At 36.8% G+C, this 17296-nt stretch overlaps 1 protein-coding gene across 1 annotated transcript in view; it reads left to right on the top strand.

Moving 5' to 3' along the window:
• Positions 1-16153, top strand: part of TMEFF2 (transmembrane protein with EGF like and two follistatin like domains 2) — a 226135-nt gene extending 209982 nt beyond the window's left edge. The window contains exons 8-10 of the mRNA XM_045868320.3: positions 10321-10444; positions 12231-12389; positions 15764-16153. Coding sequence (XP_045724276.1) covers positions 10321-10444; positions 12231-12389; positions 15764-15860 — 380 coding nt within the window. The 3' untranslated portion in view covers positions 15861-16153. The remainder of the gene's footprint in view (positions 1-10320; positions 10445-12230; positions 12390-15763) is intronic.
• Positions 16154-17296: the final 1143 nt, after the last annotated feature.

The raw sequence follows: 17296 nt of genomic DNA, 5'->3' as shown, positions 1-17296 counted from the left end.
CCACCTCAGCTTTCAGGAAGCTTGGGTGACTAGAGCCCCCAGGATGGTGGTCTCCTTCTTTTACCTAAAACCAAATGTTATCATTTTCTATGTGTGTCACTATGTGAAAAATCTAAAGATGCCTTGGTCCAATGCAGCGTTTCCCAGAATGGAGTCTGATGGAACAGTCCCACAAAATATTCCTGTAAGAGAGGTTCGCTAAACAAATAAATTTAGGAACACCCCATAATGTGCGTCCTTTCTTGTCATCTCACAATACAAGTTAGCCTTTTAAGACTCAGAAAAGGTGATCTAGGCTGACTAATCAGAATTTGGAAATCAGAGGCATTTAGTGAGTTAGTATGGGCTCCTGCAGGGAGAATGATTAAAGTGTAAAAAGAGAAGAACTTTAAGAAAGCATCAATACTTGAAGAATCCGTTGGAAAAGAGAAGCCTACAAAACAGTCTAGGAAAAAAAAAAAACCCAAAAATAACCAACAAAAACCAAAAACCTAGTATGGAAGTCTAGGGAAGAGAAACCTTCAAAAAGGTGGAAGTGGTCAGCTGTATCAAATTACTGAGAGATCGGGACATTGGAAATCAGAGAGGAGACTACTGGTTTTATCACTAAAGATGCTGTGGGTTGACCGAGGTCACAGCAGTTTTTCTGAAGGGGTGACCAGAGAGCCATGGGTAAATAGTGAATGGAAGTTAGTGCAGGAAGTAAAGAAACAGGAGTGGAGACAATACTTTTATGAAGTTTAGCTTCTTAAGAAGAAGAGAAGGGAGACAAGAGGCCTACAAAGGCACATGCATTATGAGAAGTTTGTAAATTCTTGTTTTAAGAAGGAAGACATTCGAAAATGTTTAAATGCTAGTGGCAAGGAGCAAAGAGTGAAGGAGAATTGAAGACACAGGAGAGGAAGGAGATCACTGATGGAGAGAGCCCTTGAGGAGGATGGAGAAGTTGGGATTCATGATGGTTTGCCCTCTGACAAAATATCTCTCCCAGGATAGGAGGAAGAGAAAAGAAAAGAAAAGAACTGGTTTTCAGAGCAGCAGTAGGATCCATGTGGGATAAAGAATCAAAAATCATAAAGGGCAAACAATAAATAAGATATGGAGGCCAGATACTGTCTTCTTTTTAATGAGTTCTTAACTACATGGTCTGCATATTACACTGGCAAGAGCTGGCTTTGACCCCGGTTCTGCTTACTGATTGTGTCAATTTCTAAGATAAGCAATTCAACCTATTTGAGCTTACTTTTCCTCATTTACGCAAAATGGGATTTTTATAAATCTACCTTAAAGAGCTGTAATAAGGAATACATTTTTCTCATGTTAAGTATTAACAATGTTGGGCATGTTGTAGATTCTCCAGTGAATGTAGATAATATTTATCATCATCTTGTCTTGCAAATCTGTTTTCTTGGCTATGTTTAGAAGACAACAAACAAAATCATGGGGAGACAGCCAATAGATATAGTATGTTACATGCAGTGCATAGCACAGCACAAGACACATAGTAGGTACTCAGGAAATATTCATTTAACAAATTACCAAAAGCCATTTTTTGTCTTATTGACATTATTAAAACCTTTATTTCTGCTGCACTTCAGTGAATGCTCCAGCCTAAATCCTCCTCACTCTCTGTTGGTTAATAACTTCAGAGTCACAGGGGAAAACAAATGTGTCACCTAGAAAGGATTATCTGAGCGGTTTAACCATTTCTGCAAATGCAGCCCATGAAGGGAAAAATGGCTCACTCACATAGCCCAGAAGGCAGAAGTGAACAGGACCTGAACCCTCTGTCACTTGCTCTGTCATTTTCAGCATTGTCACTGAACAGGCTCATTAAGAAAGGATGCCCAGTCAGCCACTGAGCAAATAAACTTGGCCAGAAATGTATAGATTTAGTTTAAGACTAAAGAAAGAAGGGAAGGGGTGTATTCTTGACATAAAATGGCTTCCTGAATTTTTTTTTTCTTTCTCTAAAGTTTGTAGTAAACTTTGTCGTCGAAGAATAGCTTGGAAGTAAGAAGGGTCGCTGCAGCAAAAGCTCAGTGGGGAAAGCTCTAGCAAATTGCCCCAGATAAGCTTAAGGCACCTCCAGCTCTGGACTCCTGAGAGGTTAATGATCCCTACCTCTTCTCAAGGCCTGATATTTATGAAGTGTTGTCAAAGACATCTAAAGTTCCATAAAATACTATATTTTTAAAAGGTCTTCAAGCTAAATCCTCTAAACCTATAGGAGTTACCCACTTGCTGAGAGTTAATAGGCTCTTGACTGAATGGTGAAGTTTGAAAAGGACCATTAGAGGCCGAGTACAGTTTCTCCCAGTAGCCTGCTCCCTTCACACTTTTGAGGACTCTGCCATCCGAAGCCAGGCAGGGCATTTCAGGGCAGAGGATAGAGCAAATGGCTAAAAATCTGCTTATTTTTCTTTTAATAATAAACAGGTAAGTATATATTTATTTTATCTTATATATATATAATATACATATATGATACATATTTTTTGGAGGTCGAGAATTTATAGCTAAATCTGTGATTTAGCCTTGTGATGCCAAGTCCTGGAATTGTAATAACTGTATTTGGGTGTCATAAGTTAAAATGCTTACATACAAGTTTCTTTCCCAAGATTGTACAGATTTCTCAGCTTTTATCTATGTAAATATATTACCAGTAGAAACTGAGATAATAAAACCCCATGCAAATAATCGTGCAATATTGTTGCATTTCAATCAGTCCAGCCTCCAAATTACTATTCTATTTCAGATGCTAGTACTTTTTCCAATTTAAATTCAAGCAATTTTTGAATAATGTCATTAAGGCCTTGCCTGAGAATGTAGTAACATGAAAATTAGTTTTCCTCTGCTTTATTTTAATTTGTATGTCCAATAGGAAATTTATACACACAAGTGGTAATATGGATAATCATATTTCACATCTTATATTAGTGCCTGATCGATGGTGGGGTAAAAAGAATTTCTCCCAATCTCTGCCCATCCTACTCCCAACCCAGATCACTGCCTAACTGGGAAAATTTTGGATCCAAATAGTTTCAATGACTCTTCTGAAAAAAATAGGTTCAACTGGTAGAAGAAATATTACGTTTGTAGCAAAGGACTTGGTTTCTGTTTTGAAGTTATTTTTCCAAATCTTTAACAGAGATTAAATAACTAAGAACATTGTGACTGAGTCTCTGCTCTTTACAAAACTTGAGAATTGATTGTGTCCTGAAATGCTTTCGTGTCCCTTGCACTCGCCAGTCACCTGTAGCTGGCATTCTCATTTGAGTCTCTGTCTTAGAGGCTTAAAAAAGGAGAGACCCTTCTCATCTACTCATCTGTGCTTTGAAGAAACTATGACAGCAGGTAAAGCTATTATGGAATTTGTTAAGTTGCAAGAACTCCTATTGCATTACATTCAGAACCTGTTCAATAGGAACGCTTTTCTGGTCTTTAAAAAACTATTGCAACTCAAGCTAGATATGAGGCTTTCCTGCCACCTCATTCGTATATACCTGATAAGGAGAGGAAATCCTAAGAATTATATATCTTCTCTGAAACCAGCTCTAATCAACACAACGGGAATAATCATGACTTCACTTCCAAATTCATAATTTGATTCTGTCCCAGGCACAATATAAATATAATAGAAAGAAAGACATTTTTTTTTCATATTTTCAAATGGCTTTGGCGCTATGGCAGTAAGTAGGAGACAGGTAAAATCGAGTAATCCCAATAGGTGTGCAAGTGCATGAATACAAGGGGTTTCCTTGCACCATTATTAAATGTAAAAAAAAATAGAAGTATTATGCAAATATATTCAAAATGGAAAATTTTAGTTTTCTGGAAAAATGTGGCCCACTTTGCCCACAGGAAAAGCTTGTTAAAAACATAACAAATGAGATGGCACTACTCGTGTGCGTGTGCCTGTGCTTGTCAAAGATAATTTGCGATGTTAAAGCATGATGTTAGAAATTGAATTTAAAAGAAAAACAAAGCTGGGGGCATCACATTGCCCAATTTCAAGCTATATTACAAAGCTGTGATCACCAAGACAGCATGGTACTGGCACAAAAACAGACATACAGACCAATGGAACAGAATAGAGAACCCAGATATGGACCCTCAACTCTATGGTCAAATAATCTTTGACAAAGCAGGAAAAAACATGCAAAGGAAAAAAGACAGTCTCTTCAATAAATGGTGCTGGGAAAATTGGACAGCCACATGCAGAAGAATGAAACTCACCTGTTCTCTAACACCATACACAAAGATAAACTCAAAATGGATGAAAGACCTCAATGTGAGACAGGAATCCATCCAAATCCTAGAGGAGAACATAGGCAGTAACCTCTTTGACATCGGCCACAGCAACTTCTTTCAAGATACATCTCCAAAAGCTAGTGAAACAAAAGCAAAAATGAACTTTTGGGACTTCATCAAGATAAAATGCTTCTGCACAGCAAAGGAAACAGTCAACAAAACAAAGAGGCAACCCACAGAATGGGAGAAGATATTTGCAAATGACACTACAGATAAAGGGCTGGTATCCAAGATCTATAAAGAACTTCTCAAACTCAACACCCAAAAAACAAATAATCAAGTCAAAAAATGGGCAGAAGACATGAACAGACACTTCTTCAAAGAAGACATACAAATGGCTAACAGACACATGAAAAAATGTTCATCATCATTAGCCATCAGGGCAATCCAAATCAAAACCACACTGAGATACCACCTTACACCAGTTAGAATGGCCAAAATGGACAGGGCAAGAAACAACAAATGTTGGAGAGGTTTTGGAGAAAGGGGAACCCTCTTACACTCTTGGTGGGAATGCAAGTTGGTACAGCCACTTTGGAAAACAGTGTGGAGGTTCCTCAAAAAATTAAAAATAGTGCTACCCTATGACCTAGCAATTGCACTCCTGGGTATTTACCCCAAAGACACAGATGTAGTGAAAAGAAGAGCCATATGCACCCTAATGTTCATAGCAGCGATGTCGCAATAGCCAAACTGTGGGAAGAGCCAAGATGCCCTTCAACAGATGAATGGATAAAGAAGATGTGGTCCATATATTCAATGGAATATTACTCAGCCATCAGAAAGGATGAATACCCAACTTTTACATCGACATGGATGGGACTGGAGGAGATTATGCTAAGTGAAATAAGTCAAACAGGGAGAGTCAATTATCATATGGTTTTACTTATTGTGGATCATAAGGAATAGCATGGAGGACATTAAGAGAAGGAAGGGAAAAATGAAGTGGGGGAAATGGGAGGGAGAGATGAACCATAAAACTATGGACTCTGAGAAACAAACTGAGGGTTTTAGAGGGGAGGGGGGCGGGGGAGATGGGTTAACCTGGTGAAGGGATATTAAGGGAGGCACGTACTGCATGGAGCACTGGGTGTTATACGAAAACAATGAGTCATGGAACACTACATCAAAAACTAATGATGTATTGTATGGTGACTAACATAACATAATAAAATAAAATTTTAAAAAAAGAAGTATTCAATCCCCAAAAAAACCAAAAACTCGAGTCTCTCCCGTTGCCTCTCTTTTGCCTTCAAAATTAAGCATTACTGTAAATTCTGTGTTTACTATTTCCTTGTTTTTCTTTGCAATTTTACTAAATATATGTGTTCCCAAACAAAAAATAAAATAAAATAAAAAAAGAAATTGAATTTAATCCACAAACATATTGTTCCCACAAAGGAAGATAATGCATAAAAGAGTTCACTTTATGCTAGAATGTCCGAACTATAGACATTGTAAATATTTAAGATATCGTATGCCCTTTGATAAAGTAAAATGTCCCCATAATTAAACCAAAGTGATTTCCTTTATTTACTATACCTAAATAATGTTCCTACTTGTTTAATTCTTTTTCCCAGCATATCAAGAATAATATTGTACAATAAATATCAGTATATATTTATTGGTAATTTATTTTAAGTAAACATTAGCAGTAGAAATAAATATTACTTTTAGAGTTCAAAGAACCTAGAGATCTGAAATAATCAAATCTCCTACACAGTAACACTCTACAGAATCTCAGCAGTAGTAAGAAGGCTTCTTTTTACCACCAGAAATTCACTACTTCAGTATACTACTCACTCACTTACTGAACAGCTTTAGTTGCTTAAAAATGTGCAGTAGAAATCTGGCTCTCTAAAACATCTACTGAATCCTTCATGTTACCTCTAGTTCAGGATCTTTCCAACTTAACTCTGAAATTCTTACACAGAAGTGAATCAGTGGCACAGGGATCTGTAGATATTCCAAAGAAAGGCCTGATTAAAGCAAAGTAGTGCTATCTCCAGAGAAATATCATCTGACCAGCCCCCACAAGGCCTCCCAGACTACAGTGCACCATGGGCCAGGCCCGGCCGGTCCTCTAGCTTGTAAGTGCAGAAGTTTGATCTTACAAAATGCCAGAACTGAGTGGGCTGGAGAAAGCTGACTTATGCCAAAAAAAAAAAAAAAAAAAAAAAAAAAAAAAAAAAAACACAGTAAGTCAGAACTAATCAATTCAACTCATATGAAATATATAACTGTCAAATGGATAAGAAATCCAGGTGATACTGTAGGCTACAAAGAAATCAAATTATTTTAAGACTGCTCAGACAACAGACCATCAGAACAAGGGAAATGGGTTGACTGAGTGAATAGTTAGCAGCATCAGACGCTAATAGTTTTGTGCATCCATTTCTGCACCTGGGACTCTAGGTTCGCAAGTTCGGGTTGGCTTCTCAGGGCAACACCACCCTGGAGACCACTTGAATAGAGAACACGACTTTCAGAAGCTTCTTTCACCAAGCTCTAACCCTTGCCCCAGGAAACATTCTTTCTTTGGGTACATGGATAGTTTTAGGCAAGTTTTACACTGTCATATTTCTGCTTCAATCCATAATGTGTTGCTTGGTAGATTAATTATCTGAACAACATCTTATTTACAGCTTTTGGGGAAGAAAAAGGCAGGGATAATGCTAAACACACACGTACACACACTCTGGGCTATATTGACTTAAGTCTCTGAACCGCCATGCCTGGCTCTGCCCCTTTTCTACCCACTTCCCTTACTTGAGTTATGATAAGTTAAAACCTTGCCAGTCTTCATTCCCTCTGTCTCTTGCCTCCCTCCCCCATCTCTTTCCCTGAACGCGCCAGGATAGAAACAATACATATAGCTGTGCTTTAGAGCGACCCACTTCTATAGCTCTTGACTAGAGCATTGACTAGCAATGGGCATGCAACCCTGTTAGCTCTGCTGCAATTAACTCAGATTATACCAGAAATGGTTTCTTAAAAAGGTCAGGATCCCTTTCAGCATAAATCATTCGTGAACATTTAGTAGGAAACTAGTTGAAGACTTTACACAAAAACATGGAGAGTTTCTACCGTTGTCACTATCTCTTTTAGCAGAAAGAACACAACCCTTACATTAAACCTCTTTCAGTGGAGGACAGAGAAATGGATGTCTAAATCATCAGGCACTGTAGGAAACATATGGACTTCCAAAGTATCATTTTTAGTTGATTTTAAATCTTTTAAGTGCTTCAGGATTGCTTGAATACCTAGGCATAAACATCAGGGTCACGAATACCGTCGTCCATACACAAACTTGGTTGGAATATTAGATTTTCTGTGTCTCTATTCTTCTTAATATACTCAAATCTCGTTTCTAAAATATGTCTATTGCATTACTAGAAGTGGTTATATATTCAGGTTTTCAATCAACTGGTTTACTTGATTGGATTGACTATAAATTTGTTGACATATATTGATGATTCCTCATTTTCTTGCTCAGGGATCATTTCTTCTATTCATTTATTTTCAATCTCTCTAACTTTCTTATCTGACAGTATCCTACGAGCAGCATAACAGAGCACTCCAAGCTCATAAGGAATGGTGTAAACTAATTAGCAGATTTTATGATGGAAACTCTTCTCCTCACACGTGATCATCCTGTCTGGATAATGAACCTTGTGGAAATATCTGGTTCCTACTACACTAAGGCCGCAGCCTCACTCAAACAAGCTCTTACTTTGCCCTTGGACTTCGGTTCATAATTATGAATATGGTACAAATCCAAAAACAAAAACAGTATGGGGCGAGGGATGGAGTTAAAAATAAAATAGCCTAAAAATGGATTTTGAGTTAAGAAAATTCTTGATCTTCTTTTGCAACTGACAAAAAGAAAAATAGTCCTAATAAGATGTGTTTGAAAAATACCATGCCTGAAATCACAATGCATAACTGAAGGAGAGGGAAGTTACAGAAAATTCTCCTGCATGCAGGTGTGAGGAAGCACTGAAGGGTTACTAACAAACACTAACTAGAAGTGTTGAATTGCTTGTTATGGGGAGAAGATCCAGGAATAAGAGTGAAAATCAGTGCTGGTCCGTTACATCAGCAGTGGGCTGGCAAACCCCACTGGGAAAGTCGCCTTTAAACAGCAGGTGCATGGTTTGACCACTCTAGCTTCTAGCCTCCTGGCTGCGGCAACAAATGAGCCTAGTCTTCACCACAGATTCAGGAATGACCACAAGCCATCTCAAGCTGCATCAAAATAGCATCCTCGCCCTGCTTCTGTTTTGGTCACATATTCCCATATTGAAAAATTCACCCAACATTATTTATTTCAGTTTTTGTGTGTTTGCTCATTACAGCTGTAATTTGTTACTAAAAACACCATGACATAAAATTCTAAAGTACCTTGGAAGAATGGGGGAAACCAAAAGAGAAAATTTTGTATATTTTTAGTCTTTTCCATGGAAGTGGTTCATTCATTTTAACGACAGTCATCAAAGTAGGAATATAATACAAACAAAATATCACCTAAATAGGTAAAGAGACACAAATATAGGACAAATGAATGATTTAAATGCCATCTCCAGTCTCTCTAGCATACTTATGATAAATCCTTGATTAATTTGAGCTGTGATTTGAAATATTACCCATCATACAAATGTGCATAAATATTCCTACACAGGAAAACACTTAACATATTTAACAATATACTTCAAACTTAAAAGTTCTGCAGATGACTAACTAGATCTTAAAATTATAGATATTTTACAGCTCTGCTTAAACATAAATAATGCATTTGTCTGATTCACCCATATTAAAGGTATTTTTTCTCCTGATGAATATATGCATCATCCATGACTGCCAGTACCAAACTATAAGGACGCACTGTAATAAAAGCTATGCCTGTATGTGAAATAATAGGAAATAATTTATTTCATAAAAATAGTAGTTCATTTTTAATCTTCTATTACCGCTGCTTCCATTACTTCTCTTGCTGTGGATTGAAGAGCATCTCAGATTGAAGTCAAGACAATTATATTTTTCATGTGTTTAGGCAAGAATTTTAAAGTTTGTCAAGTCAGGTCACGGATTATGGAAAAGACTCAAAAAAAGCAAACTTGATATTATAAGATGACCATAATCAAGACTATTTAGAGATAGCATTACAAATATGAAGCAAATGTATTTGAGCTGAAGGTCAGAAAACATATTTTAATATCTTTGTAGAAACATAAGAAAACAAAACTTGTTAATGACAGAGGAAAGGGTTCACTTTAGAACACAAATTTTTTCTTTATTGTAAGTTTAGCTTTCACATCACATTGTTAACATAGGCCAGCTATTATGCATTGGAATACACTTAGAGAATTCAATATGTACTGTGTTAGTATCTCCATAAATGATTCTGAAATAACGTTTGCTCTTTCAATAGCTTTATTTTGGCAATAAGAAAATGTACGGTGCTAGTAGAATTCCCCTTCACAGTAAATGAAAAAAGCCTGAAAGAATATGTTTGTTGCAATTTGCATTTAGTTTTGGAAAACATCTGTTTAACAACTGAACACAGCTATATTTTAACTTTTAAGCTACCACACTGAGAAAGTATCAAGGTATTGCAGCCATTCACTCTTAGGGACATTATGCTGGGCTTTGAAATTCAAAAAATAAGATAGTTCTTCTTGAATTATTTTATGATCAATGTACGGTCTCTACCCAAGGAAAATTAAAGCTGTCTGACTACTTATAGAAACATCACTGCCTATTAAATATGGAAAAAATTGCATAAAAGCATGAAAAGCACTGGGTAATTTTGCAGTTTCATCTCTAAACACACTTGTGAAGATGTCTGTCTTTCAATTCTTCTTCTTTCTTCTGAAGCATGGCCTTTTAGTTCTTGCCCTTTTAAATATCTTTGCCTACCATAGCTTTGCTTCTTAATGTACTGGTTGATCTTACTGGGCTGAGAAACTATTTACAAGGGGTGCCTGTTTTTATCTGTATTCACAGAGAATGCTAACAAGTTAGAAGAAAGTGCAAGAGAACACCACATACCTTGCCCAGAACATTACGATGGTTTCTGCATGCATGGGAAGTGTGAACATTCTATCAATATGCAGGAGCCATCTTGCAGGTAATGTTTTCACTCTTTAATTTTTAAAATGTATAAAGTAAACACAGAGAACTAAATTCTGGATGTTTGCAAAGAATTGCATGGCATTCTGCCTGACTGGGTGATCAGCAGCAAAACTTTTCACTGACTCTCCTACACACACACACACAGACACCCACTAGAAAACCATGAAATGTGTGTGCCTTACATACCTGAGTACTATGTAACATATCATTATGTATACTCTTCTGGTAGAATTTCAAATTGTACTTTGGGCATTACAAGCTTCTTAAAGACTCAGCTTCCTCTGTTTTATTCATTGCCCTTTCCCATGGACATAGAATAGCTCTTGGCACATAACAGGAGGTCAATAAATATTTCTGAAATGAATGGATGAGGACTTAGGGTATATAAGATAACGTCGTTGCTTTGGGGAGGTCATCTTTTCCAAAGTCCTTCAGGTGTCCAATCAATTTTATCAATCTTGGTTTTGCTAGGCACCTACTCATTGCTGTGGGTCGGCTACCCACAAGCCTTGTACAGTGCGATTATTAGCTGTACCTCCACAGATTCTAACTCAGTTGAGACACAAAGAAATTGCTTGTCTGGACTTAGTTAATAAATATAAATATCTGCTGAATATTCATGAATAGAACATAATTACTGAGATGGTAAAAATACGGTAAACCCAAGGTGGAAAAACAAATGTATTTTTATTAAAGGAATCTACAAGTGGCATATGATGAAATAGGTTGTGTATTGTTACACAGCGAAAGGAGTTTCTCTCTCTTCTCCTCCTCCTCCTCCTCACTCTTTCTTCTCTCTCTACGCTCAAGAACTGTCTTCCTTTTATATCTTCCTTAATTGAATACAGTAGCACCTTCCAGTGAAGCCAGGTACAGTCAACATAACTGGGAGGCTGGTCCTGCTGCCCTGTCATCCTTAGCAGGGTCCCCATTATTAAACCCTTCAAGGCAAAGAGGAAAGACCCCAGAATGGAGAAATTCCAAGTGAAGCACTAAAATAATTGCACAAAGCCAATGACAAGTTGACCCTTGTTGGTATTATTATGTGAACAGTTTCTTCATTTCGTTGTCAAATGCTAATTTTAACACGCAGATGGTCTCCTGATGCTTTCTGATGAGGCTTGAGTGAGTGAGAAGCAGCGTTCATTCTCAGATGAATAGCGCATGGGTTTATTTTGCAGAACTCTGTTGCTTACACCATAATTGGTTTTTTTTTTCTACTGAAATTTAGCTCTCTAACATAAGTAGACAACTTTAGGATCGACAAATTAAAGAAATCACTTATTGTATCCTTGGTCTAAACATTTTTCAACATTTATTCTCACAGTAGCCAGGGAATGCTTTATCCAAAAGTAAATAAATAAATAGCCCCAATTTACACCCATATCCTCAGAAACAAACCTTTTCTCAAGTAATCATGTCGACTTAGGTCGATTAAAGGACAAGTTAAATAAAATGTGAAACTCATCTGAAAAAAAATATGGAAAGAATAGTATTTCTGGACAGCCACTGCTTCTCTATATCATCATCACAAACTACGTACCAACCCTCCTGTCACAAAATCTTATTATAAGTATAAAAGAAAACCTTATACCTTTGAAACCAAAAACACAAGGAAATCTCATTGAAAGGATACAGTCGAAAGCCATATCTACAAAGCAGCATTTCTTTAAAGAGGGAAATAAACAGCCCCGATTTCACAATGAAGATAACTGTGTATGGGCCGACTATAAAAATGAGTCCAGCAGCTACAGGTAACTGGACACTATCCTTCCTTCCAGGTGTGATGCTGGTTATACTGGACAACACTGTGAAAAAAAGGACTACAGTGTGCTGTACGTTGTTCCCGGCCCTGTACGATTTCAGTATGTCTTAATCGCAGCTGTGATTGGGACCATTCAAATTGCTGTCATCTGTGTGGTGGTTCTCTGCATCACAAGGTCAGTAATGTGCTCGATGGCCACCCAGATAAGGGAATCTGGTGTTCCTCCTTGCCTTACTTAGGTTACTCTACGTAGGAGTCCCTTTGTGGACTCGGCAGCCATCCATTCTCAGGAGTCCTGTTTCCTCATCATAACAGCATGTGAATAGCATCGATTTTCATGCTGGAGTGCTACCAAGTATTTTCCTTATTTTTGCCTTTTGATGAGGATTATTTATTTTTGAGGCAAAGATCTGTTTTTCTCTACTATGTGATGCCAATCTTTGTTTAAATATGCTTTTCTCTTTTAGCTATGGAAAGTCAGTTTTCGTTCAAACTACTAACAGACTATTTAGATGACAGTGTTGTCTTATTTACCCAGATCAGTAAGCCAAAAGAGGTGAGAAGAGATTGTACACAAGGCCTAGAATAGTGTTCAAGGATAGCTTTCATTTATGGTACTTATTTCCAATTATAACGCTGATATAATCATTTTTAACATATTTGATGTAAACAACAGGTGCATTTTTACGTTAAGTTAAAATAGCTTTTAATCACAAAATTCGAAGAAAATAGCTACAATAAAAAAGATTATGTTGCAGTACATGAAAACCTTTGATATATGGAAACATGCAGCAAATATGACAACAAGCGTTTATACCAAACCCCCAGAACAATCAAATGGTAATTGTTTCTGGAGACTAAGATTGAAAGGGATCCAGAGACCTCATCCAGTTTCAATAGGAGAGAAAATCATGGTTAATTAGTGATGTCTGACACTGTGCTTGGAGTAAAGGGGTAAGGCCAGGTATTTACTTGCTTAACTTCATCAGTGTGTAAATTCATGGCAACCAAATCCGTATTATTTATGCCCTGTCTAACCGGAAATACTATTGAAGACGCTTCTTTCTGACCTGATTTCACACTACTTGAGAAAAAGTTCCAAGAAAGTTTTTTAAGTTTTTTGCCAAATTCACAAGACATTTAAACTTTCGTTCATTTGTACAGCTCTACAGTAAATCAGAATGTTTCCCCCAAAATTATTTTTCTAAAGACAAGAAAATAAAAGAAAGTACCATATCCTTAGAGAATAAAGGCCATAATACGTCTCCGTAGCTGTGCTGCCCTATCTTCTTTGAGGACAAGTGTGGCATTTGCTCTTGAAAAAGACAAAATATGGTTCATAAATCCTTGCCGGGCCTAAAAGCTTAAGGGAAGATCATCGACTGGAGCTTTGTGCTGCTCAAAGCCAAGCTGAGCTCATCAACTAGACTCTCACGTTTAGATGCCAAGTGAGTCAATGGATTATACTAAAATAGATTCTGGGGAACATAAAGATAACTCAAGAAACCAAAAATACTGAGTATAAAGGAAAGATAGAAAAGAATCTAAAACACAAGAAGCGGTGCCTTATTACTCTAAGGGTCTCGAGTCTTCCGATATGTACACCATGTCAGCACATGAAAAACCAGATTCCCATTCAATAGATCTAATCTCATTACAATTGGATTTGTACTTTGTACTTCATGTACTGACAAAAATGCAAAACTTTCAATACTTTAGCAGATGTTCTCAAGTTTGTTATTAATCACAGTTCTGTTCCCATATGTTATAAGAATAGCTGGAATATGTAGGGTTCTTATTTCACCAAGCATTGTGTATATGTTATGTGTGTGTGTGTATCATACATGTGTGTACACACACATATACATTTGATAACATACGAAGAAGGAACAGTGATCCCCATTTTCAAAATAGGAATCCTGAGGTATGAGAAGTTAGCCAATTGCTAAGCGTACACAGCTGTGGAGTCCAGGCTGCCTGGTGTCAGATCCTGTGCACTTACACCCTGCTCATACTGCCCCTCGGCTAGTCATAACGTCGTGTGTTCCGATGCTCAAGACAACCTAAAATGAGCTCCAAATTAGAAGGAAGACATTTTTTCAAGGCATATGGCCATTTTCATTTTCCATGTTAAAACAAAACAACATCTAGTCTCCATTTACTTTTGAGGAAGAGTACATGAGCTAAATTAGCATTTTTGTAATGCATTTCATAAAGCTGTCTTAGGATGTCCAAGTCTTCCAAAGTCTTTCCAGGAGTCACACTAGTCAAAAAGCCACACTCTTCCCAGTGTGGATTCATTCTACTCACTTGAGAATGTTCTACTCAAAAACCAGATTTTCCACCTAGGTCATCTGCCCCTCCCCTAACCCTCCCCTTTTCTGACCACCTTGACCACACTTGTCTGTCAAGACCTATTCCAACATATGCCGTTGCTAAAAGATTGACAAATTGCACCAAGCAGAGGTCCTTTCATTCTCTTTAATTTTCTTTTAATTTCTCCATCCCCTGGTCTCTCTTCTTTTCTCTCTCTTCCCCTCCTCCCAATTTCTTTTTTTCTAATTGCTTCCCCTTGTTTTTATTATTTTAGTCAAACATCTGCCCTCCTTCTAAATAGAGCATGTGTCATAAAAATATAGACATCTAGAGACATGCTCTGGAATGAAAAGAGTTGCCCTGTTGAGAAGATGGATTTTCAATCTTTTTGTCTCCAGCTCCCACTTGCTGGGAATGTGACTTTCAGCTCCATGTTCATTTTGACTGATCTACCACACCTCTGTAAAAAATATATATATATATTATATATATTTATTTATTCATATATGAACATATATATGAATATATAATCTCTGAAAGCCATCTTATTGTAATAAGATTTTATATGAACTTTATATTGTTCTTATTTGCATCATCAAAGCATTTGTTTATTTTAAGAGAAAAGACACCAGACCAGAGCTTTTCAGATAATTTGACTCAATTTAGCTTTTATAGAAGCAAAATAGTTGGCACCAATTTATGTCTCCAGCTTATGGTACTAATTTATAAAAATAATATCAGGCTGAACCAAAACAATATCCCTTTTCATTACATATCAGATATTAAGAGTTGGCTCATTCTCTGGTTGGATAGGATTTAAACTTGTAGCAGTGAAATGTCAATATAACATTCATCCTGAGGACATTTAAAATATAAAATTGTTGAAGACATTTAAAGTGAGATTAGATGAGCTCACAACTTGCTTGACTGCCTTGTGCTGAGTCATTCTTCTGCCTTCCTGAGTAAGCGGTTGAGGACCAGGTAAATGTATTCCTCTTCACCTTCTGCCTCTGCTCTTCAGCGCTCCCCAACAGACGCTTAAAGACAACGGCAAGGAGAAGCGCAAAAAAAAAAAAAAACCTTCCAAAATAATCCCAGCTTCTACTAATAATAAATTCTTTTGTCTGAAATATTTTAACAATTGGCTTAATCAACAACTTCACTCTGTAATTGTAGGACCAAACTTCAGGTAACAGCACTGGACTAAGATTTGTAAACTTTCCAACCTTCTAGGAAATGCCCCAGAAGCAACAGAATTCACAGACAGAAGCAAAATACAGGGCACTACAGTTCAGACAACACAACAAGAGCATCCACGAGGTTAATCTAAAGGGAGCATGCTGCACAGTGGCCGGACTTCTGAGAGCTGGGACTACACAATACAGTATTATAGACAAAAGAATAAGACAAGAGATCTACACATGTTGCCTTGCATTTGTGGTAATCTACACCAATGAAAACATGTACTACAGCTATATTTGATTATGTATGGATATATTTGAAATAGTATACATTGTCTTGATGTTTTTTCTGTAATGTAAATAAACTATTTATATCACACAATATAGTTTTTTCTTTCCCATGTATTTGTTATATATAATAAATACTCAGTGATGAGAAAAAATTGGCATTCTTAAATTTGCGGTATCTCATAACTGTAAATATAATCAAGCTGGTACAATCTGCAGGTACCGGTAGTTCATCTTTCCCCACATCTTGAGACAGAGCATTAGTTTATACAGGACTCGGTGGCTAGGTTTTGAGTGATTCCAAGATCAAGGGAAATGATGGTTATTGGAAAAGAGAAAAAATAACTTACTTTATATCGAGTGAGGATAAAATATTTCAGATCTTTGAATCATCTCTATTTCATCAACTTTCTTCCCTGGTCTTCCATTTTCATCCCCAGAGCTGAAAAATCCCTGGCATATAAATTAAATCAAAGAAAAAGGGGAGGGAAAGTGTTCTATAACTCATAAAAGAGAGGGAAAGAAGATATTGGTTTTTATTTGGAAAGCATCTGAGAATCTCGCTGTTAAGTGCATTTACCTGAAGGGTCGGGAACAAGTTACATATCAGGAATACGCAGAGCACAAAACCTGTTCCATTTACGTGAGTGGAATTAAGAACTTGCAGAAAAATTTATTAACATCATTAAAAGTGAAACACCACAATCATAGATTCTCAGAAGCACCTTGCTACATTTATGGCATAGAGTTCTTTAAAAAGAAGTTGGAATCACCACCAAATTCCTTCTGAATAGCTTTATGGCAAATGCTGACCCATTATTTGAAGTGGGACTGTGGTGATGATGATAGTTCATAAAAAAACAGAAAAATACACTGTAAGCATATTTAAATGCTGAGATAAGAAAGCAAACTAATCCCATAGCACCTAAAAGAATTTAGTGGGAAGTTGATAGGAATTCTTGAGCATATAAATAGGTATGATCACTTTGGAAAGAAATAAAATATGAAAATTCTCAAAGAATATGAGGTAAATAACAAATCAAATAATTGCCTTATTCTCGCTTAGTTCTCCCCAGCTTTTCGTGGCTAATATAGTAAATCTAGAGCTTTCTTTGCCTCCTTTAAATGACCTCCACATGGACTAAAAGGAACGACACTCCTGTGTTAAAAAAAAAAAAAAAAAAAAAGACAAATATCAAATCAACACATTCTGGATATAAAATATTCAGTGAAAATAGGTTTCCTGAAGTGATATTTATGATATTTATTAAAACATTCAAAAATGGTGACAATCGAA

This window comes from Mirounga angustirostris, unplaced genomic scaffold (assembly GCF_029215605.1).
Source record: "Mirounga angustirostris isolate CCGP_5_RB_7025 unplaced genomic scaffold, mMirAng1.0.hap1 SCAF_3, whole genome shotgun sequence".
NCBI classification, from domain to species: domain Eukaryota; kingdom Metazoa; phylum Chordata; class Mammalia; order Carnivora; family Phocidae; genus Mirounga; species Mirounga angustirostris.
The sequence above is the reverse complement of the archived record's forward strand: the minus strand, read 5'-3'. Positions and strand labels throughout refer to the sequence as shown.